The sequence below is a fragment of the Pseudophryne corroboree genome, chromosome 5 (genome assembly GCF_028390025.1).
Source record: "Pseudophryne corroboree isolate aPseCor3 chromosome 5, aPseCor3.hap2, whole genome shotgun sequence".
Classification (NCBI taxonomy): domain Eukaryota; kingdom Metazoa; phylum Chordata; class Amphibia; order Anura; family Myobatrachidae; genus Pseudophryne; species Pseudophryne corroboree.
In genome coordinates this window covers 803,018,336-803,046,101 of record NC_086448.1, presented here as the reverse complement: position 1 = coordinate 803,046,101, position 27,766 = coordinate 803,018,336, and the positions used below count along the sequence as shown (strand labels likewise).

The following is a 27,766-nucleotide window of genomic DNA, read 5'->3' as shown; positions in this document are numbered from 1 at the left end:
GCAATTTATCCTTACCACTCTGGTTCGGCGAAGTAGAATTGTTAGATTAAAAGGAGAAAAGAGCATTTGATAAAAAGGACCACAAAGTGGCCCATTTAATAATTATCAGGTTTTTGACCCCTTAATTATACATTCTTATCGCTGATATTCATAGCAATAAGAAATTGTTCATATTCATTCATTGTTCATATTCTATAGGAGCCTGTCCCTAGACGGTGTAAAAGTAAAGTGCTTTACTTTCAGTTCCTGGGGCTGCCGCAGTGTTGCCGGTAACCGGTGTTTTCAGGGGAAATACTGCAAATACCTATTGATAAATAGGCTCCAAAGTCTTGTACAGTAACATAATTAGTCCTCCCCACCATTTCTGCAGACAAATCAGTAAATCTAATTTAAAAAAAGAAGAGGAACATTGTGCATATCATGAAAAGAATTCAGAAAGACAAACTAACTAGGAGCCATTGAATAAAAAGTAATTAGACATTTACTATACTGCTCGCATTCCTGATTCTCTGCATCACTCTATTTTTCTTATCTAATTATCTTCACCTCAAGACTCCGCATTCTCCTTTGCATTCTAATCATCTGTGCCTGTCGTGTTTACAGAACAAATACTCTTCTCTAATTAAATGATTTGTTTTAACACGACTCTCGGGCCCCCGGTTTTTATTACCTTTGGTGCATTTGGCTCGCTCTGCAGTTTCTTGGGTGTCCCCTTGAGCTCTGGAACTTTTGAAGTGTCCTTAGCGGAGGGTGAGTCAGCGTGTTCCCCCTTGGGGTTCAGGTTGATATTGTCCGTGCTGGTAGGGTGGTCGATATTATTGGAGTTTCGACTGCAATGAATAGCTGGAAGAAATGAAATAAAACTGCTTAGGAAAAGCAACACCCTTGCAATTTTAAGAACAACAAAACTGTGCAAAACAAAAGTGAGATTTAAAGTAAATCTAAACTGCAATTCCTTTTTAAATTCCAATGAAATGTTTCTATACAGTACATAGCCTGGTAGTCATTGCTGTAACAGGGAAGCACTGTGCTGGCAACGCCCCCTGACTGTGACATCACACCAAGGGGGCAGGGCCGCCAGCAGGAAGTGCAACACTGAGGATGTATCGGGAAACGGTACTGGCTGCAGTGTGCATGTCTGGGGAATCCAAAGGATGTTCTGGATGGTGTTTACAGGTGCCCTTACACACCCCTCGTTTAGGGCCATGGTTATACCTTACTTACAAGATATTGCTGTACCATAAGTCCCAAAAAATGTTAAAGCAGATACGCCCTTTGCTGTATCAAGAGGGTGCAAGAGGGATAAAGGCAGCGCTCGCTCAGGAAGGCAAGCCAACAGCCTTTGTGTCCCGTGCCATGATACCAACACAGGTGGATGCCACACAGACTCAGAAGGCGATGCCGCTTATGGTAGTGGGATGAGATACATTCCATCATTACATTCATGGCGGCAGAATGGCGAACAATGCAAGCTACAGGAAAACGTACAGCTACGGATACAGTGCTGTACACACACAAATGAGAACACGGAGACGTTCATAACATACGTTCCTCCTCTCCCAGAATGTCTGGGAGCATCCATATTCTCAGGTGGTTCTCCCGGACACCCAAAAGAGCAGTCACGTCTCCCGGAGACACTTCAGAGTCAAGTGGGCGGTCTGTGCAGCTTGATGACATGATTCTCATTATTGTGGCTCCACCCCTACCTCCCTCCCACTTTACAATGGCTGTAATCACACCATTCTATAGTGAGGGACGGGGCCACGATGACACAATTGTGGCCTCAAGCCCCCACACTGCCACTTAGCTGAACTATGCCCTCACCCTTGTAGGGGGCACTCTAAAAGTCAGCAAGTATGATTCATTATATATAGCAGGTATTCCTCAAACTATCTAGCTATAACAACTTTAGAGCAGTCACATCAATGCTGGAAATGGTATACACCACATAATGCAGCAATTTGATGACACAAAATGGCCCTCAATCATACTAGCTGACTTTTAATTTCTCCTCTCTAGGGGAAGCCTGCGGGAGGATATGCAGATGAGCACTCCAGGGGCTAGGCCAGGCTATTCTCCTCATCAGGCCCATAGCAAGATTAAGGGGGGCGCAGGACATACTGTACCCCCGGGTCCCCCTAAGTCAGGGGACCTCCCAGCTGGAGAACACGGACATCACTACCTCTTTCTCTTGTGCAATAGCAGAACCAGACAGCCAGAATGTGAGCAGGAGATTATGCAGTACAGGCAGAGACTCAGGAGTATCAGGTTTCCTGAGATACCGAGGGAGCTTTCCAACCAAAGGAGAGATAGATAACAGGTTACACAGGACCATACCTCCCAACATGACCCTCTCCGGGAGGGACAGAATGCTCTGCTCCTGGACTTCCCTCTTAATTTATGATTGCCCTCACCTGTTCTGAAACACCTTTCTTATCCATTAACCTGTTCAACACAGGTGCCAGCTATCATATATTAAGAGAGAAGTCCAGGAGCAGAGCATTGTGTCCCACCTGGAGAGGGTCATGTTGGGAGGTATGCAGGACCCAGACACCTACTCCCTGCCTGGGTGTCTGGGTCCTGTGTAACCGGTTATCTAATGAGAGCATTTGGGTCGAGAGAGAGAGACACACAGTCCTCCTGAGTCCTGCCCCAGTGTACAAGTATTACAGAGGTTGCTGCTGTTGCATTATTGCAAGATAAATTATAGATTTAATTTCTCTGCGTATGTTAAGGTTAAATTGTCTTTGTTCCACTACAGGAAAACGTTATAAAATAGTTGTCTCTTAATTAGGTGGAGTTACAGTATAAACAGTACCCAGGCATTATTACACTAATAGTTTAAATCCAATATACACCATTTTTAATATACACAATCTATACCTCCCAACATGACCCATTCCAGCAGGGATAAAATGCTCTCTAACTGGACTTTCCTCTTAACTTATGATCGCAATCACCTGTCTTGAAATACCTTTCATCAATTACATAGTTCAATACAGGTGACGCCAATCATATAAGGAGGGAAGTCCAGGTAGAGAGCATTTTGGCCCTCCTGAAATGGACCATGGGGGTCATTCTGACCCGATCGCTAGCAGCGATTTATCGCTGCGGTGCAAACGGGTGTGGAATGCGCGGCGGCCGCAGTGCACGTGCGCGACGTTGCCCGCCGACAGGCGTCGCTGAGTTACGCCGCGCTAAAGAAGAAAGCGGTCGCAGGACGGACCACAAAGAAGATTGACAGGAAGAGGGCGTTCCAGGGCGGATCTAGACCGTTCGGAGCCGTTTTTGGGGAGTGGTGAGTAAAACGCAGGCATGTCCAGGAGAACGGAGGGCGGAGGAGTGACGTCAAAGCCGAGCCCATCATCGCTGGATCCATCGCACAGGGTAAGTAGGTATAGGCCTAGGCTTGTTTTGTGTGAATTTTTTTTAGCTTAGCAGGGCTGCACAAGCGATCGCAGCCCTGCTAAGCTAAAATATGCTTCCCCATAGACGTGGGCTAGTTGATCGCAGCAGCAGCAAAAAGTTGAGGGCTGCGATCAACTTGGAATGACCACCCATGTTGGGAGGTATGCACAATCTAATATATATCTCCATCCCCCCCCCCCCCGCACCCCTTTCCCCCATCTTAAGTGCTCCATCCCCTTCCCCTTGCCCTGATTAGGCCCTGCCCCTGTTTTGGCAATTTGCTGCAAACAGTGGTTCTGCAGGGAGGGGGCAGTGTAAAAAAGTCACAAATTTAATCATGCTGTCAGCACCAGACTCTCATTACAGAGCAGTGAATAAGGGAAATTCACCCCCACTCTTCCAGGGGTCACACAGACCTTCAAGAAGAGTACATAGGTATGCCCTCAACCATACTTGCCTACTCTCTCGGAATAGCCGGAAGGCTCCCGAAAATCAGATGGCACTCCTGGCCAAGCGGAAAAGTGGGCAAGTCTCACGAGCCGCCCACCGATATCTACCTCCCTTACACGGGGCGAAAGTAGGCGGTCCAGTCAGCAGATGACACCATTCACACTGAATTTCGTCAGCATGGTCTCGCCACTTGCTTCCTAATGCCGGTAATAATGGCATTTATGTAGTGGGGGTGGGGCCATGATGATACAATCTTGTCATCACGCCCACTTTTCAGTGAAACACCCCTCCCTGCTGAGCCGACCTGGCTACCTCCTCCCAGAGGGGGCAGCCAGGAATTTGGTTAAGTATGCCTTAATACGGATTCTAAGAGTTCAGTTATTGCAAGTAAAGCAGAATCAGACAACATCCTAGTTTCTGTATATACCACTGGATGCCTTACAACTACCAGCAGCCCAGGTACTTAACCAGTGGAATGGTTTTAAGATAAGACAGGTACAGGCGTACTCACTGTTATACCCACTAGTAGATGGAGAGCAGCGGCGTGTCATACAGCTCACCAGCCGGTGAGTATATGTAGGTGTTATACCCCTAAAGAGACCAGAGAGAGATAGGGGGATGGGGGGGGGGGGGGGGAGGGATTAGGACCCTCCAGACACCGGCCAGTGTCACGGGGCAAATGGAGAAAGACTAGGACCCAGTATACAGTACATCCGGGGAAGCAGCCTGCTGGTATTTTCAGGAGAAAATAAGATTTTAACCTACCGGTAAATCTTTTTCTCCTAGTCCGTAGAGGATGCTGGGGACTCCGTAAGGACCATGGGGTATAGACGGGCTCCGCAGGAGACATGGGCACTATAAAGAACTTTAGAATGGGTGTGCACTGGCTTCTCCCTCTATGCCCCTCCTCCAGACCTCAGTTAGAGAAACTGTGCCCAGAGGAGATGGACAGTACGAGGAAAGGATTTTGTTAATCTAAGGGCAAGATTCATACCAGCCCACACCATCCATACCGTATAACCTGGAATATACGCAACCAGTTAACAGTATGAACAAAACAGTATCAGCTAAAGACTGATCTCAACTGTAACATAACCCTTATGTAAGCAACAACTATATACAAGCCTTACAGAATTTGTCCGCACTGGGACGGGCGCCCAGCATCCTCTACGGACTAGGAGAAAAAGATTTACCGGTAGGTTTAAAATCTTATTTTCTTTTTTTACGTCCTAGAGGATGCTGGGGACTCTGTAAGGACCATGGGGTTTATACCAAAGCTCCAGACCGGGCGGGAGAGTGCGGACGACTCTGCAACACCGACTGAGCAAACGCAAGGTCCTCATCAGCCAGGGTATCAAACTTATAGAACTTTGCAAAAGTGTTTGAACCCGACCAGGTAGCTGCTCGGCAAAGCTGTAAAGCCGAGACGCCTCGGGCAGCCGCCCAAGAAGAGCCCACCTTCCTAGTGGAATGGGCCTTTACCGAATTTGGTAACGGCAATCCAGTCGTAGAATGAGCCTGCTGAATCGTGTTACAGATCCAGCGAACAATAGTCTGCTTTGAAGCAGGAGCGCCAACTTTGCTGGCTGCATACAGGACAAACAGTGCTTCTGTTTTCCTAACCCGAGCCATCCTGGCTACATACATTTTTAAGGCCGTGACCACATCCAGGGACTTGGAATCCTCCAAGTCACCCGTAGCCACAGGCAGCACAATAGGTTGGTTCATATGAAATGAAGAAACCACCTTAGGCAAAAATTGAGGACGAGTCCGCAACTCTGCTCTATCCACATGGAAAATCAAATAAGGGCTCTTGTGAGACAAGGCCGCCAATTCGGACACCCGCCTTGCAGATGCCAAGGCCAACAACATGACCACCTTCCAAGTGAGAAATTTTAATTCAACCGTTTGAAGAGGTTCAAACCAGGGAGACTTCAGGAACCGTAACACCACGTTAAGGTCCCATGGTGCCACTGGGGGCACAAAAGGAGGCTGGATGTGCAGCACTCCCTTTACAAAAGTCTGGACTTCTGGGAGAGAAGCCAATTCCTTCTGAAAGAAAATAGACAGGGCCGAAATCTGTACCTTAATGGAGCCTAATTTTAGGCCCATATCCACTCCTGTCTGTAGAAAGTGGAGAAAACGGCCCAGATGGAAATCTTCCGTAGGAGCATTCTTGGCTTCACACCAAGATACATACTTCCTCAGATACGGTGATAATGTTTCGCCGTCACCTCCTTCCTAGCCTTTATCAGAGTAGGGATGACTTCCTCCGGAATACCTTTCCCAGCTAGGATTCGGTGTTCAACCGCCATGCCGTCAAACGTAACCGCGGTAAGTCTTGGAACACGCAGGGCCCCTGTTGCAACAGGTCCTCCCTGAGAGGAAGAGGCCACGGATCTTCTGTGAGCATCTCCTGAAGATCTGAATACCAGGCCCTTCGAGGCCAATCTGGAACAATGAGTATTGCTTTCACTCTTTTCTGTATTATGATTCTCAATATTTTTGAGATGAGAGGAAGAGGTGGGAATACATAGACCGACTGAAACACCCATGGTGTCACCAGGGCGTCCACCGCTACTGCCTGAGGGTCCCTTGACCTGGCACAATACCTCTGAAGCTTCTTGTTGAGGCGGGACGCCATCATGTCTATGTGAGGAATTCCCCAAAGACTTGTTATCTCTGCAAAAACTTCTTGATGAAGTCCCCACTCTCCTGGATGGAGATCGTGTGTGCAGAGGAAGTCTGCTTCCCAGTTGTCCACTCCCGGAATGAAGACCGCTGACAGAGCGCTTACGTGATTTTCCGCCCAGCGAAGAATCCTGGTGGCTTCCGCCATTGCCACTCTGCTCCTTGTCCCGCCTTGGCGGTTTACATGAGCCACGGCTGTGACGTTGTCTGATTGAATCAGAACCGGTAGGTCGCAAAGAAGATTCTCCGCTTCTCGTAGGCCGTTGTACATGGCCCTCAATTCCAGTATGTTGATGTGTAGACAAGCCTCCTGGCTTGACCATAGCCCCTGAAAATTTCTTCCTTGTGTGACTGCACCCCATCCTCGGAGGCTCGCGTCCGTGGTCACCAGAACCCAGTCTTGAATGCCGAACCTGCGACCCTCTAGAAGGTGAGCACTTTGCAGCCACCACACTGGCCCTGGGGGACAGGCTTATCTTCTGATGCATTTGTAGATGGGACTCGGACCACTTGTCCTGGAGGTCCCACTGAAACGTCCTTGCATGAAACCTGCCGAAGGGGATGGCCTCGTAGGCTGCCACCATTTTCCCCAGAACTCGAGTGCATTGATGAACAGACAATCTTTTTGGTTTTAGCAGGTCTCTGACCATGTTCTGGAGGTCCCGGGCTTTTTCCATCGAGAGAAAAACCCTCTTCTGTTCCGTGTCCAGAATCATGCCTAGGAATGATAGTCGTTGGTTACACCATAAAATCCCCCCTTCCAGACTGGAGATCACAGCCCGGAGCAATTCCATCTTGAATTTGAACTTTTTCAAGTACAGGTTTAGGGATTTTAGATTTAAAATGGGTCTGGCCGAACCATCCGGCTTCGGGACCACGAACAGGGTTGAATAGTACCCTTTCCCCTGTTGGACTAGGGAAACCTTGACAATCACTTGCTGTTGACACAGCTTTTGAATTGCAGCTAACACTACTTCCCTCTCTGGGGGAGAAGCTGGCAAGGCCGACTTGAAAAATCGGCGAGGGGGCACCTCTTCGAATTCCAGTTTGTAGCCTTGGGATACAATATCCATCGCCCAAGGATCCACGTCTGACAGAACCCAGACCTGGCTAAAGAGTCGAAGACGTGCCCCCACCAGTGCGGTCTCCCTCAGTGGAGCCCCAGCGTCATGCGGTGGATTTAGTAGAAACCGGGGAGGACTTCTGCTACTGGGAACTAGCTCAAGCAGGTGTTCTCTTCCCTCTACCCTTACCTCTGGCGAGGAAGGATGAGCCCTGACCTCTTCTGGACTTATGCGACTGAAAGGACTGCATCTGATACTGTGGAGTTTTCTTTTGCTGTGGGGGAACAAAAGGCAAAAAAGTAGATTTACCCGCGGTAGCTGTGGCAACCAGGTCCACGAGACCTTCCCCAAATAAAACGTCACCTTTGTATGGTAAAACCTCCATATGCTTCTTTGAGTCGGCATCACCCGTCCATTGGCGGGTCCACAGGGCTCGCCTAGCAGAAATCGCCATGGCGTTGGCTCTCGAACCTAGCAACCCAACGTCTCTTTGAGCGTCTCTCATATATAAGGCTGTGTCTTTAATGTGACCTAAGGTCAATAAAATGGTATCCTTATCTAGGGTATCAATGTCACCTGACAAGGTATCTGTCCAAGCTGCTACTGCGCTACATACCCATGCCGATGCTATTGCCGGTCTGAGTAAAGCACCTGTATGCGTATAAATTGATTTTAAGGTAGTTTCCTGTCTGCGATCAGCAGGATCCTTGAGGGCTGCCGTGTCTGGAGACGGTAGCGCCACCTTCTTGGACAGGCGCGTTAAAGCCTTGTCCACCCTGGGTGAGGATTCCAAGCGTACCCTGTCCTGTGCAGGAAAAGGATATGCCATAAGAATCCTCTTGGGAATATGCAGCTTTTTAACTGGAGTTTCCCAAGCTTTTTTAAATAGCGCGTTCAGCTCATGAGATGGGGGAAAGGTTACCTCAGGTTTCTTTTCCTTAAACATGCGCACCCTCGTGTCAGGGGCAGAGGGGGTCATCTGTGATATGCAAAACATATTTTATTGCAATAATCATATAATGAATACTTTTGGCCACCCTTGGGTGTAACCTCGCATCATCGTAGTCGACACTGGAGTCAGAATCCGTGTCGGTATCAGTGTTTGCTATTTGGGATAGGGGACGTTTTTGCGACCCTGAAGGGCCCTGTGACCCAGTCGAAGCCATGGATTGACTCCCTGCTTTTTCCCTGGACTCTGCTTTGTCCATTCTCTTATGTAATAAGGTCACATTTGTATTTAAAACATTCCACATGTCTAACCAATCATGAGTCGGCGTTGCCGACGGAGACACCACAATCATCTGTTCCACCTCCTCCTTAGATGAGCCTTCCGCTTCAGACATGCCGACACACTCGTACTGACACCCCCACACACACAGGGATATAGTTATAAGGAGACAGTTCCCCAATAAGGCCCTTTGGAGAGACAGAGAGAAAGTATGCCAGCACACACCCAGCGCCAACTCACACTGGAAACAATTTCTCAGATAATATAGCGCTTTTTATATATAATTAACTGTGTAATACACTCACTGCGCCTTACAAGTGCCCCCCCCCCCCCCCCCCCCCCCTCCCCCTCTTTCCAGCCCTGTGTCAGTGTTCAGCAGGGGAGAGTCCGGGGAGCCAGCTTCTCTGCAGTGCTCTGTGGAGAAAATGGCGCTGGTTAGTGCTGAGGGACCAAGCTCCGCCCCCTCCAGCGGCGGGCTTCGGTCCCGCTCAGATGTATAAAACTGGCGGGGGATGTTTATAATTACTGCCTCCGCAGCCTATATACATATAAATGCCAGACTTAGAGGTTTATATTGTTGCCCAGGGCACCCCCCCCCCCTGCGCCCATCACCCATCAGTGCCTGCTAGTGTGTGTTGTGTGTGGGAGCAATGGCGCGCAGCGCTTACCTCAGGGAAGATCTGAAGTCTTCTGCCGCCTTAGAAGTCTTCTTTCTACTTATACTCACCCGGCTTCTATCTTCCGGCTCTGTGAGGAGGACGGCGGCACAGCTCTGGGACGAACGGCGAGGGGAGACCTGCGTTCCGACTCCCTCTGGAGCTAATGGTGTCCAGTAGCCTAAGAAGCAGAGCCTATCACTTAAGTAAGTCTGCTTCTCTCTCCTCAGTCCCACGATGCAGTGAGCCTGTTGCCAGCAGTGCTCCCTGAAAATAAAAAACCCAACAAAATTCTTTTTCAGAGAAACTCAGGAGAGCTCCCCTGTAATGCACCCAATCTCCTCTGGGCACAGGATCTAACTGAGGTCTGGAGGAGGGGCATAGAGGGAGGAGCCAGTGCACACCCATTCTAAAGTTCTTTATAGTGCCCATGTCTCCTGCGGAGCCCGTCTATACCCCATGGTCCTTACGGAGTCCCCAGCATCCTCTAGGACGTAAGAGAAAACTAGATAGGCTGCTGGATAAGGAGCCGGAGAGCATGCAGTGGAGAGAGACGCAGACTGCATGTGAGAGGCTGCAGAAGGATGCAGGTGGCTAAGCTGACAGTGGGAGCAGGCTGCAGAGGCGCTAGTGGTGACAAGCGCACATCGGGAGGCTGACATAGGTGGCTATTGAAGGAGGAGGCAGCTGCAGACACCGGGTGCAGCTGCAGCAGTAAGAAGTGCTGGCAGCGTGAGGCAGAAGCTGGAAGTGGCCATTGTGGTGAGCTGGGGATATAGTGAAGAGACCCACTCAGGCAGCATCTACAGCAGTGATGGCTAACCTTGACACTGCAGCTGTTGTTGAACTACACATTCCAGCATGCCCTGCTACAGTTTTGCTATTTGGCCATGCTAAAACTGATGCAGGGCATGTTGGGATGTGTAGTTCAACAACAGCTGGAGTGTCAAGGTTAGCCATCACTGATCTAGAGAGAGGTACAGGTATTAGGAGCCGGGACAGCAGCTCAGTTGGCCATTACCCAAGCATTGCACTATTTTGCATTTACCTCAGACGTGCCTAGTTTAGCCCAAAGCAAGGGCTACAGCTAAACGTTTACACTTTACTTTACGTGAAATCCCAGTAATTCTGTGAGACTACAGACTATTTTGTGGAACTTTGACAAACTGTACTTATTTTATGTGGACTGCCTGCATCTGATGCTGGGTACACACTTGTAGATATATCTGCAGATCAATGGATCTGTAGATATATCTACATCCGGATTGGGCAGTGTGTTGTGCATACACACTGCACGATCCGTCGTGACGGACGTCACAAACTGGGCGGGCATTTACATGCGCCCGCCCAGTCCAGCTATCACCGGCGGCTGCCGCAGCATCCGTACATACACAACGGTGCACCAATATATCTGCAGATATATTGGTCATAGTGTGTGCTGCAGGGCCGATGCGATATGTCTGTGAACGACGGCGTTCACAGACATATCGTTGGTACACACTGGCCGACGGACTAACAATAGAACGGCTGATATATTGGCCAGTGTATACCCAGCAGTAGTTGCAGTTACCCACATACCAAGACATTCTTTGTGATCCTGATAAATAAACCAGTCGGTACTTCACAAATTGTGTCATCACATGGGGAGTTCTGAAGAGAACAGGTATGATCCATACCAACACATGACTACACACTAGGGGTGGTACATAGGTATCGGGTAGCGGTGCAGGAACACTAGAACAGCGCTTACTGTATATCGCAGAATATATGGGTCTTACTGGAGATAAATGGAAAACTGCCGTCTTACACGGTGGCACTCTAATACAGCCCCAAGATGGCTGTACACATGATCAGTAGCAGCCATTGTGGCCATCTTGGTACAGGGAATGAAGCCTCCCTGGAGTAGCAACATGGATTCTGCACAGTATCGCACTCTCCCTTCCAACAGTAACGAGTTCATGTTTTCTGAACTCCCGAAACACCAACTAATGGAGGTATTCTCCAATCCATTTTCCCCAATAGTAACATGCAAATGGTGGCACAGTCTTTGACGGAACTTGATGAATGGATGGAGGCCACTTCGGGACTGCAATGGTGAACCTGTCCACTACTGTACATAAAACATACTGAAACGGCTGTTTCCCCAAGTGTAGCAGAGCAGTTCACCTCAATGAATAGACCCTGTTATTGCTAAAACACGGATATTTCTTCCCATAATGGCAGTGTGAGAAGTGGATCAAGGTATACTATTAAATTGGATAAAAAGTTAATTGATAATGACTTCTATGATCCAATGTACAAAGAGATTGCTGCTCTCTGATAATAGGTAATAGCAAAAGAAACGTCTGGCTGGAACGTAGCACTTTTGGAAGCCCTAATATAGCTAATGGCTCTGGAACAGAGGATCAGCATAACAGTCCTGCAAATATCTCCAGAACCCTGCAGAGCACAATGGGCAGAATGATTTCAGGTTGAGCCAGAGGTGTAGCTAGGTGCCGTGGTGCCCAGAGCAATGGTCTGTTTTGGCGCCCCCCCTCCCCTACTGAGTTGGGGGACTGGCCAACGTGTGGTGTTATGTTACATTTGAAAAGAATAAATACTTAAAAATCCTAAATTGATGAAAGGGCTAGTTCTAGACCTTGTGGAGGTAAGGGCGGAAGTTTCTTTTTGTTCGCCCCCCCATGTTTAGAGTAGGGACAGTGTGCATCAAAGGCGCACACCAAAATATGGGGACGTGGCTTTCTGGGGAAGGGGTGTGGCCACATAATAATACCTACTCAGATTACACCACACATCATTGACTGTTATTCACATTATACTACACAGTAATACCCCTTATACACTTTACGCCACACAGTAGAGTCCCTTATACACATTACACCACAGAAGAGCCGCTTATATACATTACACCACAGTAGAGACGCTTATATACATTACACCACAGTAGAGACGCTTATATACATTACACCACAGTAGAGACGCTTATATACATTACACCACAGTAGAGACGCTTATATACATTACACCACAGTAGAGACGCTTATATACATTACACCACAGTAGAGTCCCTTATACACATTACACCGCAGAAGAGCCGCTTATATACATTACACCACAGTAGAGACGCTTATATACATTACACCACAGTAGAGACGCTTATATACATTACACCACAGTAGAGACGCTTATATACATTACACCACAGTAGAGACGCTTATACACATTACACCACAGTAGAGTCCCTTATACACATTACACCGCAGAAGAGCCGCTTATATACATTACACCACAGTAGAGCCGCTTATATACATTACACCACAGTAGAGACGCTTATATACATTACACCACAGAAGAGCCGCTTATATACATTACACCACAGTAGAGACGCTTATATACATTACACCACAGTAGAGTCCCTTATACACATTACACCACAGAAGAGCCGCTTATATACATTACACCACAGTAGAGACGCTTATATACATTACACCACAGTAGAGACGCTTATATACATTACACCACAGTAGAGACGCTTATATACATTACACCACAGTAGAGTCCCTTATACACATTACACCACAGAAGAGCCGCTTATATACATTACACCACAGTAGAGACGCTTATATACATTACACCACAGTAGAGACGCTTATATACATTACACCACAGTAGAGACGCTTATATACATTACACCACAGTAGAGTCCCTTATACACATTACACCACAGAAGAGCCGCTTATATACATTACACCACAGTAGAGACGCTTATATACATTACACCACAGTAGAGACGCTTATATACATTACACCACAGTAGAGACGCTTATATACATTACACCACAGTAGAGCCACTTACAGATGTTACGCCACAGTAGAGCCACTTATACATGTTACTCTGCAGATTCTAATGCAGAGAGGTGCTGCAGCATCAGTGTAGAGAGAGGTGCTGTAGCAGCTGGGGCAGAGAGTTGCTGCAGCAGTCAAGGCAGAAAGAGGTGCTACAGCAGCTGGGGCAGAGAGAGGTGCTGCAGCAGCTGGGGCAGAGAGAGGTGCTGCAGCAGCTGGGGCAGAGAGTGGTATAGCAGGAGAGAAATAACCCTGCTACACAACTACAGGCAGACAGTGAGATATATAAATAGGGTGGGCAGAGCTCCAGCATTTGCTGGCCATCAGTGTCTCCTGCTATTGCCTCTGGCCTGCGCTGTTCCCTACCTAATCTCCGAGTCCGAGTCAGTGTCCGTCCCCTCTGCTTCTCCTCCTCCTGCTCTGCGGATGTCTGTACAACGGCCCACGGTATAGTGGACAGAGGGTGGGAGGTGGTCAGGCGGTGGTGCGACCTCTAACTTTTTCGGGCGCCCAGTGCTCGCGCTCCATCGGAGCCACCCTCGCTACAACCCTGGGTTGAGCATACGCACACCATCTATACCATCCTGAAAATACATCTGTATGGCAGAACAGAGATGGAGGCTGTATGTTCCAGGAGCAGGTGGAAGCAGGTGTTCAGCACGTTATGGGTCAGTACAATGTACACTGCGCATGTTGGCTCATTTTAAATACACTTACACTACTCTTTTATACTAAGCTGTTCCCACAATAACGCTTCTCCTTGCCAACATTACACTGCAGAAAGGAGACATCGCCCGCTGGGCCCTCTTATCTTTCAAGTGGAGCTAAAACAAATGACATCACTTATTGCAGTATGCCCCTTAGATGGCATCTGATTGGCTCGCTTAGCCTTACAATCTCTGTGCTCGCTGACCGGCAGCTTCCATTAACTTTTGAAAAGTCGGCATTACACCAAAATACATATTATACCAACAGAAGAGCTTAAGTTGTATAGTAATCAATCAGAAAACATACAAATGGTATAGATTAAAAAAGGGTGCAGGGTGAGATTATTGTAGTGTAGTAGAGTGCATGTGGGGAGAGGGTGCAGAGTTACATGTATTGTAATGTGCATGGGATGGGGGTGCAAGGTAAGCGGTAGTGCAGTGCGTGCGGGGAAGGGGTGCAGAGTGAGGCTTACTGTAGTGTAGTGCAGCACGTGTGGGGAGTGGGTGCAGGGTTAAAGGTAGTGCAGTGAGGGGAGGGGGTGCAGAGCGAGCGGTAGTGTAATGCAGTGTGTGCAGGGAGGGAAAGCAGGGTGAGCAGTAGTGTATTGTAGTGCAGTATGTGCAGGGAGAGGGTGCAGGTTGAGGGGTACTGTAGTGTAGTGCATGTGGGAAGTGTATGCAGAGTTATAGGTAGTGTAATGTGCATGGGATGGGGGGCAGGGTGAGGCTTACTGTAGTGTAGTGCAGCACGTGTGGGTGCAGGGTTATAGGTAGTGCAGCGTGGGTGTGGGGAGAGGGTGCAGAGCAAGCAGTAGTGTAATGCAGTGTGTGCGGGGAAGGAAAGCAGGGTGAGCAGTAGTGTATTGTAGTGCAGTATGTGCAGGGAGAGGGTGCAGGTTGAGGGGTACTGTAGTGTAGTGCATGCGGGAAGTGTGTGCAGAGTTATAGGTAGTGTAATGTGCATGGGATGGGGGGCAGGGTGAGCGGTAGTGCAGTGCAGTGAATCCGGGGAAGGGGTGCAGAGTGACGCCTACTGTAGTGTAGTGCAGCACGTGTGGGTGCAGGGTTATAGGTAGTGCAGCGTGGGTGTGGGGAGGGGGTGCAGAGCGAGCAGCAGTGTGTGCGGGGAGGGGAAGCAGGGTGAGCAGTAGTGTATTGTAGTGCAGTATGTGCAGGGAGAGGGTGCAGGTTGAGGGGTACTGTAGTGTAGTGCATGTGGGAAGTGTGTGCAGAGTTATAGGTAGTGTAATGTGCATGGGATGGGGGGCAGGGTGAGCGGTAGTGCAGTGGTCCGGGGAGGGGGTGCAGAGTGAGGGTTACTGTGGTGTAGTGCAGCACGTGTGGGGAGTGGGTGCAGGGTTAGAGGTAGTGTAGTGTGCTTGGTGGTGCAGGATGAGCGCACGAGAGAACTCAATGCCTCGCTGCCGGGATTCCGACAGATGGGATGCCACTGTCTGTATTCTGACAGCCGTCAACCCGTCTGTCAGTGAGTGCAGAGCAGGTAAGACTTTTATTCAGACGATGTGGTAACACGCCTCAGGCACCGCAGATGGTTAAAGCCTATTGTGTACATCATATACAGACAATAGTGCAATCCTGAATGCGCTACGTGTTATGATGTTTGTGTTTTGTTTTTGTTAAGATTCAATATGTATCAAGTAAAATAATCTACAGGGAAAGGTATCACATAACGTGTTATGGGTGATAATACATTGTTTCACTTAAAGTTTATTGAAAAACGTATTTGAAATAGTTATTGGAGAAGAAAATACAATGAGAAGATCAATATTCCTGGGAAGAGACAGAATACAAAGAAAGAAGAATGATTTGGGTCTCAAAGTAGTTTTGAAGTGGCCCCTGGATGGTCTAGAAAGCTACAGGTGATCTGGTCTCACATCCGCCTCTGCCCGTTGCCCCTCTGCCCTCTCCTCTGAGTACAATTACATGCCGGAGCCCCAAAGCGCCTGTCTGTGGGTACCCGCACTATAAAATAGGTCTACACCATATGATAGACAGCATTACGTCGACAGGGTCAAACAGTCAACATGGCAATGGACGACACAAGCTGTTTTTATTTTTTTGTTTTTTTAAAGTATTTTACATATTTTTCTTTGTTTACCATCCACGTGGACTACGACTGGGAATTGTAACCTTGCCCGTAGCAGGGAGAGCGAAGCGAGCCCATGAGGGTCTACATTACCACCAGTTGGGGTTGCAGGTGACGAAACGGGTGTGGATCATCACACTTAGGTTGACAGTGTCTACGTAAACTACTATTGGTCGACAGTAACTAGGTCAACACCCACAATAGGTCGACACAAGCATTAGGTCGAAGTGAACAAGGTTGACATGAGATATTTTTTTTTAAATGGTGTAGTTTTCACCATACAGAGACCGGGAACCCAAAATAGTGCACTGTGTCGCGTCGCATGGCGAGCGAGCTTTGGGCAAGGTGCCTCGCTCCACTACAACTGCGCTTGGCACAGGTTACCATTCCCAATTGTAGTCCACGTGGATCGGAAAGTATGAAAAAGTTCAAAAAATTATTTAAAAAACAACCCTCATGTCGACCTACTTACTGTCGACCTATAGTGGTCAACCTAGAGACCGGATACTGATGACACATACAACATAACACCAAAAAAAGATAAACTTGTGTTCACCTTTATTGTGTAGACCCTAGGTTCTCAAACTCGGTCCTCAGGACCCCACACAGTGCATGTTTTGCAGGTAACCCAGCAGATGCACAGGTGTATTAATTACTCACAGACAGATTTCAAAAGGTCTACAGGTGGAGCTAATTATTACACTTGTGATTCTGTGAGACCTGCAAAACATGCACTGTGTGGGGTCCTGAAGACCGAGTTTGAGAACCTGTGGTGTAGACCATTTATACTGCCTTTTACCTGACAACCTTTTCACCATATCCATCCCTTTGACCCATACTTGCCTACCTGACCCTCTCCATGAGGTAGAAAATGCTCTGTTCCTGGACTTTCCTGGTAATGTATGATTACCATCACCTGTGGTGAGACGCCTTTCTTATCAATTAACTAGCTCACCACAGGTGATGGCAATCATACATTACCAGGAAAGTCCAGGAACAGAGCATTTTCTCCCTCATGGAGAGGGTCAGGTACAGAGGCGGAACTTGCGCCAGTGCAAGCGGTGCAGTGCACTGGGGCCCAGCGCTGTGAAGGGGCCCATAGCCGGCAGCAGTATAATGAGTCAGACTGACTCATTACACGCTGCCACTGCTGAGCTGTTGCTGCGGTAGATGCTAGAATCAAGTGGGCTAAGGGACCTTTTCCATAAGGGGGAGGAGTTACGACGCAAGGGGGAGGAGCTAGGCCAGCGGGATAGTTCCTCTACTATCCACACCACCAACTATTACCTTTAGTAATTAGGTGGTGAGCGAAGCGGAGCGGAGCGAGCCACCGTGCCCGAAGCGTGGCGAGCGTACTTTTCGGGTACCCTGTTCGCCCGTAGCTCCTCCCCCTGGTGACGTAGCTCCTCCCCTCAATACGTCACAAGGTCCCTTCAGCCACTCCGATATAGAACCAACCCTGTTGCTGCGGGTCCTAACTGATGAAGCCTGTACGCGGTCCCCGGCACCAGTGATGTGAGAAGGGTGATCACATCACCCTTCATCTCGGCTGCAGCTCTCAGCTTCCTGGACTGAGTCACTGCATACTGGACAGGGGGGAAGAGGGAGGGGGAGGGAGAGGGGAGTCACGGCAGCAGTGTGTGTGTACAGAAGAGTGAGGACTGAGGAGACGTCACGTCAGTGCACTCAGCCCCTGCACAGTGAGGAGCCTTGCCGGAGCCAGAGCTAGCCTAGGAGGTGGAAAGTGTGCAACTTGTGGAAAATGAAAACATATGTAAAGTAAAGAGTTTGTGTTTTTACTGGCAATGTGTGTGTTTAGCTATGGGTGTGTGTGTGATTCAGTGTATACTCTATATGTATTTTCCTATGTCTGTTTTGCTGTGTGCGTGTGTGTTTCTGTATATACTGTATATGTATTTTGCTATGTCTGTGTAGCTGTGTGTGTGTGTGTGTGTGTGTGTGTGTGTTTAGCTATGGTTGTGTGTGTGTCTGTATATACTGTATGTGTATTTTGCTATGTCTGTTTAGCTGTGTGTGTGTGTGTGTGTGTGTGTGTGTGTGTGTGTGTGTGTGTGTGTGTTTAGCTATGGGTGTGCGTGTTTCTGTGTATATACTGTATATGTATTTTGCTATGTGTGTTTAGCTGTATTTATGTGTTGTGTGTGTGTGTGTGTGTGTGTGTGTGTGTGTGTGTGTGTGTGTGTGTGTGTGTTTTCTGTGGATGTGTCTGTGTATGTGTCTTGCTTTGCGTATGTTTTACTATGTGTGTGTGTGTGTGTGTGTGTGTGTGTGTGTGTATATCCATATCTATAGATGTAGCCACACTCATCCAACCCGCGATGAGTTCTCATCACGGCATGTATGGCGCGACTAGTGTGCCCATGTCTATGAAGCACGTGTGTGTGTACGCATGCAAGCCATAGACATCTATGGAGATAACAGAGGCAGCGACTAGCCACAGCACGGCGTTCACTGCAGCTTGCTGTGATGCGTACGCCAGTTCCAACACATCGCGGCAACGATAAGGCTGTCTTCATCTGTATCTGTCTCACATTCCTGGTTGTAAATGTTGACGTGTGCGTTGCTCTACTGTGTGGCGTACCATGTATAAGGCTCTCTACTGTGTGGCGTACCATGTATAAGGCTCTCTACTGTGTGGCGTACCATGTATAAGGCTCTCTACTGTGTGGCGTACCGTGTATAAGCCTCTCTACTGTGTGGCGTACCGTGTATAAGGCTCTCTACTGTGTGGCGCAACGTGTATAAGCCTCTCTACTGTGTGGCGCAACGTGTATAAGCCTCTCTACTGTGTGGCGTACCATGTATAAGCTTCTCTACTGTGTGGCGCAACGTGTATAAGCCTCTCTACTGTGTGGCGTACCATGTATAAGCCTCTCTACTGTGTGGCGTACCGTGTATAAGCCTCTCTACTGTGTGGCACAACGTGTATAAGCCTCTCTACTGTGTGGCGTACCGTGTATAAGCTTCTCTTCTGTGTTGCGCAACGTGTATAAGCCTCTCTACTGTGTGGTGTAACGTGTATAAGCCTCCCTACTGTGTGGCATAATGTGTATAAGCCTCTCTACTGTGTGGCGTAACGTGTATAAGCTTCTCTATTATGTGGGGTATTCAATTTCGGCTAGCCGAAAAAACGGTATAATTCGACCATGGGTATTTAATTGCGGGCGTTTTCGCCCATTTTTTAATCCCTTTTCACCCATGACGTTTCACTTTTTTTGACGAATTGGCATGGGAGAAAACAGACCCAAAAAACGGATGCCTGCAAATTCGTCAAAACACATGGCTCACCAGGAAATTCACAGATCCACGTGGTTTTCGTTAGTGCTGGATTTTTTGACCAGTTGAAAAATCCTGCACATGAATTGAATAGGGGGAATGTCATTCGCCCTAAAAATGACCAATAATTGACGATTTTTAGACTGGATGAAAAATCCGGCAATAATTGAATACCCCCCTATGTGTTGTAACATGTATAAGCTTCTCTACTGTGTGGCGCACCCTGTATAAGGATCTCTACTGTGTGGCGCACCCTGTGTAAGGCTCTCTACTGTGTGGCGAACCCTGTATAAGGCTCTCTACTGTGTGACGTACCATGTATAAGCTTCTCTACTGTGTGGCGCAACGTGTATAAGGCGCTCTACTGTGTGGCGCAACGTGTATAAGGCGCTCTACTGTGTGGCGCACCCTGTGTAAGGCTCTCTACTGTGTGGCGAACCCTGTATAAGGCTCTCTACTGTGTGACGTACCATGTATAAGCTTCTCTACTGTGTGGCGCAACGTGTATAAGGCGCTCTACTGTGTGGCGCAACGTGTATAAGGCGCTCTACTGTGTGGCGCAACGTGTATAAGGCGCTCTACTGTGTGGCGCAACGTGTATAAGGCGCTCTACTGTGTGGCGCAACGTGTATAAGGCTCTCTTCTGGGTGGTGTACTGTGTATAAGCTTCTCTACTGTGTGGCGTACTGTGTATAAGGCTCTCTACTGTGAATTGGGAGTACTACTGTGTGGCGACACCCCTTGTTAGTGAGATAAAACACCATATTTTGGGCGACGCCATTTCCCTGTTTTTAATATGGGAGGGGGCCCAATGCATATTGTTGCACCTGGGCCCACCATTCTCTAGTTCCGCCACTGGTCAGGTAGGCAAGTATGCTTTGACCCTGCTGACGTAATGCCAGTCAACCATATGGTGTCGACCTATTGACGGGGGGTGGGGCTGTTCTGGTAACCCAGCAACTCAGATTATGAAAATAATAGTATTCGAATATAAAACAATTACTAGAGCTGCCACATCATGTAGTGTAAGGGACAGAGCAGAGCTGCTGCACATGCCCAGTGGAAGTAGCTTCTTCTACCAAGTTTGCGGTGTTTGTGCTTCTGAGTCCTCAATCAGTGCACTGGACCAGAGAGTAGCTACCAGGAAGAAGAGACGGGAGCCGTAGCATGAGGTGGGAGAATGTGTGCTTAGAAAGTACAGTTCTGTCTCCTACTGGTTCTCTAATTTTTGTGTATTTATTATTCATTATGGGATGTTAAACCTTTTCCTGACAACTTCTTTTATTTATATTAGCTAACTATGTTTCATACAGCCTATTCGATAGACTATCTATAGTGTTAAATATTAATACTATATTCAATACAATATAAAAAGACCAACGTGTACAATAATGTCCAGGGTCGGTACTAAGTTCTTCTACCGCTCCCCCAGACTCCCGCACTTACTCCAATGTTCTGCAGAGCGGGAGATTGTGGAATGCATTTGGAAACCCCTCCTCGTGAAATCCTGCGTTTGCTGCTGGAGTCTTGCAGAGGCTGCGGCTCATGAGTTATAGTACACGCAGCAACAACACTTCAGAAATCTATACGGACGTGAGCACAAATACCTTTCATATAGAATGCAAATAAAAAGCACTTCATCCGTAAGTATGTATCACAGCTCAGGTATAGGCTTTCAGGGAGTACTAATAGTATTATGTAACGCTGCAGCACAATGGCTCTCAGTTCTAGGCTGCGCTCCCATCAATGACAGCTCTTACGGTCTCAATATACCAAACAAAGAGGCCTATTTATCAATGCGTTTGCCAGTTATGGTAATAAGGATCATCTTCCAGTATAAAACAAAAGCCCATATCGAACGAATCTAGCATGGGCCACGGAGCCGTCTCCGGGAATACGTGCCGTTCCACTTGTGTCAAAAAGAAAAGCGATAAAAACAAAAAGGTTAGAAATTGATAAAACAAAAAGATTAAAAATGAAAAAAAAAACTTTTAAACATTAAATAAAAATCTTTATTCAAATAATAAATCTATTATTCCAACAAATTTCCTCTGTTCAACGATAATTGTTAAATAAGCTTCCCCATACATACTGCTGGTGGGTTATTATTAGGGGTAATAATACTAAGCAATACCCAATACACCGGTTGCCATGTCACTTTGGGCAAGATTCATGCTATAAATGCCAGTTACTGTATAGCAAGCTCTCCAGGGGGTTTATTTACTAAAGTTACGAGTTTGCCCGATTTTGGTTTTTTTTCTAAGTGGCAACACAGGAATTTACTAACCACAAATCTCAGCAGTGTTTGGGCAATTCGTAATGGTTTTGATGGCAAAGTCCAGAAATACGAATGAATAGACCATCGGTCAAACGCAGCTGTTTGTTCATACAACACGGGAATTTACTATTCATTCGTATTTGGGTGTTACTCTCTGAATACTCAATTGCGGGTGTATTTTTTTGCGATTCGTTAAAAAAAGCAGCAAAAAAATAGACCAGCTTTTTCCTGGCGAGTTTGGATAGTCATGTACGGATCAGTGAGATCTGTGCATGGTTATCTATGGGAAAGGGTCTGTTTAGTGTAAAAATGTCTAAAAAAATTTGAGTGGGGTCCCCCCTCCTAAGCATAACCAGCCTCGGCCTCTTTGAGCCGGTGCTGGTTGTAAAAATACAGGAAAAAAACTGACTGGGGATCCCCCATATTTAAACAACCAGCACCGGGCTCTGCGCCTGGTCCTGGTGCCAAAAATACAGGGGACAAAAAACGTAGGGGTCCCTCGTATTTTTACCACCAGCACCGGGCTCCACTAGTCAGAGAGATAATGCCACAGCCGGGGGACACATTTATATTGGTCCCTGCAGCCCTGGCATTAAATCCCCAACTAGTCACCCCTGGCTGGGGTACCCTGGAGGAGTGAGGACCCCTTAAATCAAGGGGTCCCCCCCTCCAGCCACCCAAGGACCAGGGGTGAAGTCCGAGGCTGTCCCCTCCATCCGTGGGCGGTGGATGGGAGGCTGATAGCCTTTTGTGTAAAAAAAAGAATATTGTTTTTTTGTAGCAGAACTACAAGTCCCGGCAAGCCTCCCCCGCAAGCTGATACTTGGAGAACCACAAGTACCAGCATGTGGGGGGGAAACGGGCCCGCTGGTACCTGTAGTTCTATTACAAAAAAAATACCAAAATAAAACTGTGAAAGTAAAAGTTTAATTCACATACATGCACACTTACATACATACATACTTACCTATGTTGACCCGAAGCACTCGGTCCTCTTGTCCAGTAGAATCGAGGGGTACCTGTAAATAAAATTATACTTCCAAAGAATCCGGTGTAGATCGGTCCTCTTCTTAAAAGTTATAATCCATGTACAAAACAAACCGCTCACCCGAACCAAGAACTGAAAGGGAATCCATGTTTACACATGGATCTCCTTTCCCCGAATGTCGGGACCCCCCGTGACTCCTGTCAAAGAGGGTCCCTTTAGCCAATCAGGGAGCGCCACATCATGGCACTCTCCTGATTGGCTGTGCGCTCCTGCACTGTCAGTCAGGCGGCGCACTGTGGATACAATGTAGCATAACGGCGCTACATTACATATAATGGTGGGAACTTTGCGGTCTGCGGTAGGCCGCGAGGTAAAGTGTGGCCAACCACAAGAGTGACCCCACTTGACCTCGCGGTCTACTGCAGACCGCAAAGTTCCCACCATTCCCACCATTGGATATAATGTAGCGCCGTATTTTTGGCACCAGGACCAGGCGCAGAGCCCGGCGCTGGTTGTTTAAATATGGGGGATCCCCAGTCAGTTTTTTCCCTGTATTTTTACAACCAGGACCGGCTCATAGAGCCAGAGGCTGGTTATGCTTAGGAGGGGGGACCCCAGGTAAAAATGTTTTTCATTTTTAACCCATTCTGCACTTCTCACAATGCACACAATGAAGCCCTGCACGGATCTCACAGATCCGGCCGGGATTCCTTGTGTTTTGTCAGGCAGTGTTTTACCAATCACTCCCGTAAAACACTGCCCGACATTACGAATCACATCAACATCTGAAAATACGAATGTAGAAAACTCGGCAGCTTAGTAAATTACCGTATCAGGATTCAAAATGTTGCAGGAAAATGCACCCGATACCATTCGGTATCAAACTCCTTTAAAAACGGCACAAACACGAATATTAGTAAATAAACCCCCAGATCGGGATCCGGTCTTTAGTTCAACAGCACTTAGGTCGACACTCATTAGATCGATCAGTATTGGTCGACATGCATTAGGTCAACATGGGTCTATAGGGTCACGATGTGGTCACTATGTCAACAATGAAAAGGTCGACTTGAGTTTTTCTCTAAGTGGACCACTATAGGTTGACAGTAAGTAGGTCAACATGGTCTCTGTCGACATGTTATAGGTCAACATAAGTTTTGCCAAAATGTTTTAATTTTTTTTACTTTTTCATACTTTACGATCCACGTGGACTACGATTGGGAATAGTATCCTGGGCCGAGCGCATCGGTAGTGGCTAGAGGCACCTTGCCCGAAGTCCGCTTGCCCTGCGAGGGGATAAGGTGCACTAACTGGGGTTCCCGGTCACTTTACGAAGAAAACGACACCCCAAAAATGTAAAAACCCATGTCGACCTAATAACTGTGTCAACCTATTTCAGGTGTCGACCTAGTCACTGTTGACCAATAGTGGTCGATCTAATGACTGTGGACCCTATGATCCACACCCCTCCAGATCCTGGACAGCAGGCGCAGGATGGATGCGTGGAGGGCAGTGCCTCTGCTACTCAATGCTACAATTGGACTGCCTAATTTTAAACATAAGAGGTGCTGCCTTGCTGAGACTTGCAGTGCAACACAGAAAAAAGTAAATGTAGGTTCACACTCTAAGCTTTTTTTTTGTCAGGCTAAATTCCGCTTATGCACAACTATGCCTAAACCGCAATTCCTCAACACAATGTGGCTCCAATTACCACCTACAGTAGTTACACCCCCTTCAGTTTCTCTAAATCGTGACCAGCTGCGCATATTCAGCTCTGTAGCATGCGCGGTGTGAAAATACGCACAAGATACGTCTGCAATACTGACTTGCATTCAGCTCAAAGTCTGTAATATGGGGAGTTCAAAAAGTCCCTCCGCGCTGAATGTGTGTCTTTGGATGTCTCTGCCTGATGGAGGGCGGAGACTCGACGCTTACTACTGGACAGGATTAAGCAACTGGGCCGACTTTAGGGGTCAGGCCGCTCCTAGGCACATTATTGGCTGCAACCCCCTCACCTCCCCCCCAGCTCATCACGTCATTGCCCCCTTCATTTCAGGTGCCAGTCCGGATGCCTCGAGACACCCAAAGTAGCCCCAACCTCACCCTAGCACAATTTGCTGCCCATTGTCTTACCCCCATCATTTGCTAAAGTATATATATATGTATATATATATATATATATATATATATATATATATATATATATAAAAATAATAACCTGGCCCTTATCAGCTAGGTGTGCCGCCCCCCAACAAGTGCCACCCCTAGGCACATGCCTCACGTACCTAGTGGGAAATCCACTACTGGGCAGGTGTAGATTCCAGTCTATGCCCCACCAGCAGAGGTGACAGTCAGTTCCTGGGCTGTCCACTTCTCATCATTATCTCTGCATGGCACAGAGACACCCAGACACGCACATTCACTGCGGAGGGACTTTTTGAACGCCTCACACTATTATTATGCAGCACGCATTCCCTTCCCATTAAGTATTTAACAGTAGTATATTTACTTTGCAGGCAACACTAAATCAAGGTAAGTGAAAGGTACTGTAGTATATTATTACTAAAATAAAATTTAACAGTGGTTCCCAAGCTCATTGACAAATAATTGGGGATGAAAATAAGCAAGAAGACCCTGGATCAAGAACAAACCTGTACACCGCTGCAGAATTATGACCTTCAGGTTATAAATATTCCATCTAGCCGTAGCTCCCCTCCACTTATCTATCCCCCGCTACCTAGCGGCAATTCCATAATTAACAAAATAAAGTTTTAAGCATCAGCTGTAATTAGGACAAACACCTTTTTCATGTGTGCGCCAGCTTTCAAATCTGCATACTTTGTAAGTGTGATCACAACAGTCTTTGAGTTAAATACTTTAGAGGGTAAGGGACCTTTTTTTTTTTTTTCCAGTGGCAGAGAACCAGAATATTAATAAACAGCACAGCATGGAAGCATTTAATTAACAACGCTGAAACAAAAATTATTTTTAGAAGGAACATGTGCAATTTATTGTCAGTGTGGAATCGTTAACTACTGTCGCCGTGACGATCGTCACAAGCAGAGAAGAATCACTGGCTGAATGACAATGTCTCTCACGCCTATGTAGTTCCACGCCACCTGACTGGGCAAGCCCTTACCGTGAGTGATGCTGAAGAGGACTACTTAGCAGAGTGTGGCTCAATGGATGGTCCTCGGTCATTAGGTGGACGCGCATTAGGTTGAAAGGTTCAAACGGTCGGCATGAAAACGATCTACACACAAATGGTCAACAAGCTTTTTTTGAGTTTTTAGCCCAAATTTGATATATTTCATGTCATGTGACCACCGTCAGTACAAACGTGTAGGCTCTCCACGCTTCGGGCAGGTAACTATTGCCAATAGATAGTAACGTGAATAGTAAATAAAGCGGGAGTTGAGAAAACATGTAAAAACAACTCAAAAACACGTGTCGATCGTTTGTACCTGTCGACCTTAAGCACTGTCGACCTTTTGTACCAAGGTATGTCGGCCATATGGCGTCAACCTATTGACTGTGGACCAATACATTGTCGAGCAATCATCCGGATACCATTTAGCATGCCTTGATAGCAAAACTATGGCTGTGCATGCTGGGATGTGTAGTTCCATAGCAGCTGGAAGTAGCTTTTGGTGATATTGTGCATCATCATGACCCCTGCTAAGTGCTTTAATGAAGTCACATCACAGCCAACCACTTGCTAACCATGGCCCTCATTCCGAGTCGTTCGCTCGGTATTTTTCATCGCATCGCAGTGAAATTCCGCTTAGTACGCATGCGCAATATTCGCACTGCGACTGCGCCAAGTAATTTTACAATGGAGATAGTATTTTTACTCACGGCTTTTTCATCGCTCCGGCGATCGTAGTGTGATTGACAGGAAATGGGTGTTACTGGGCGGAAACACGGCGTTTTCGGGGCGTGTGGATAAAAACGCTACCGTTTCCGGAAAAAACGCAGGAGTGGCCGGAGAAACGGGGGAGTGTCTGGGCGAACGCTGGGTGTGTTTATGACGTCAAACCAGGAACGACAAGCACTGAACTGATCGCAGATGCCGAGTAAGTCTGAAGCTACTCTGAAACTGCTAAGTAGTTTGTAATCGCAATATTGCGTATACATCGGTCGCAATTTTAAGAAGCTAAGATACACTCCCAGTAGGCGTAGGCTTAGCCTGAGCAACTCTGCTAAATTCGCCTTGCGAGCGTTCAACTCGGAATGAGGGCCCATGTTCAGAATGACTGCAGCTTGTAAAGATACACTTGATGCAGCTCTCCGGAATCCTGTGGTGATTTGCACACCAGCCACTTTACAGAAACACGGACTCAAATCACAAAAATGTAACTGGAACCTCAAGTTGTGCAGGCCAGTTTGGCTGGTAATGCGGTAAGAGCCCTCTAGTACTGTCTGGGAAAAATGTATTGTTCATCTGCCACGTGATCTTTTTTTTATTGCTGAATATTAATATACTGTATAGAACCAGGGCCGGATCTAGACCTTGTGGCGCCCAGGGCGAAAAAATAGGGTCGTGACTTAATGGAGACGAGGCGTGGTCAGTTATGCCCCCTGTAGCTGTGCCCTCAGTAGTTGTGCCCACAGTAGTATTGCCACCAGTAATGTGCCCCCTGTAGAGTTGTGCCTCCAGTAGTATTGCCCCCTGTAGAGCTGTGCCCCCTAGTTACGCTGCTTATAAAAAAAAATGTAAAATAAAATAAACAAATTAATACTCAAAATCCCCGCTCCTGCTTCCCGACCGCTGCTGCCCTCCGTCTCCGGCCGCCGCTCCTCAGATCTATGGGAGAGACATGATGTCTCTCCCATGCCGCTCCCACAATGCAGTGCGGTGCGTGATGACTTAATCGCGCATCGCATAGCACCGCATCTACACAGCATCGAGCGGAACCAGTAACGGATCTTGCGGCGGCACCCTCCGGACGGCGGCGCCCCCAGGCAAAAATCCTGCTTGCCCGTACCAAGATCCGCTACTGATAGACACCTAGAGTCTCTGAGGTCACTTGTTGCAGCCACATG

At 47.5% G+C, this 27,766-nt stretch overlaps 1 protein-coding gene across 2 annotated transcripts in view; it reads right to left on the bottom strand.

The window, feature by feature from the left end:
• Positions 1 to 27,766, bottom strand: part of SAMD12 (sterile alpha motif domain containing 12) — an 890,943-nt gene that overhangs the window by 784,766 nt on the left and 78,411 nt on the right. For both annotated transcript variants that reach the window (XM_063924476.1, XM_063924475.1), the window contains exon 2: positions 671 to 843. In XM_063924476.1, coding sequence (XP_063780546.1) covers positions 671 to 843 — 173 coding nt within the window. The remainder of the gene's footprint in view (positions 1 to 670; positions 844 to 27,766) is intronic.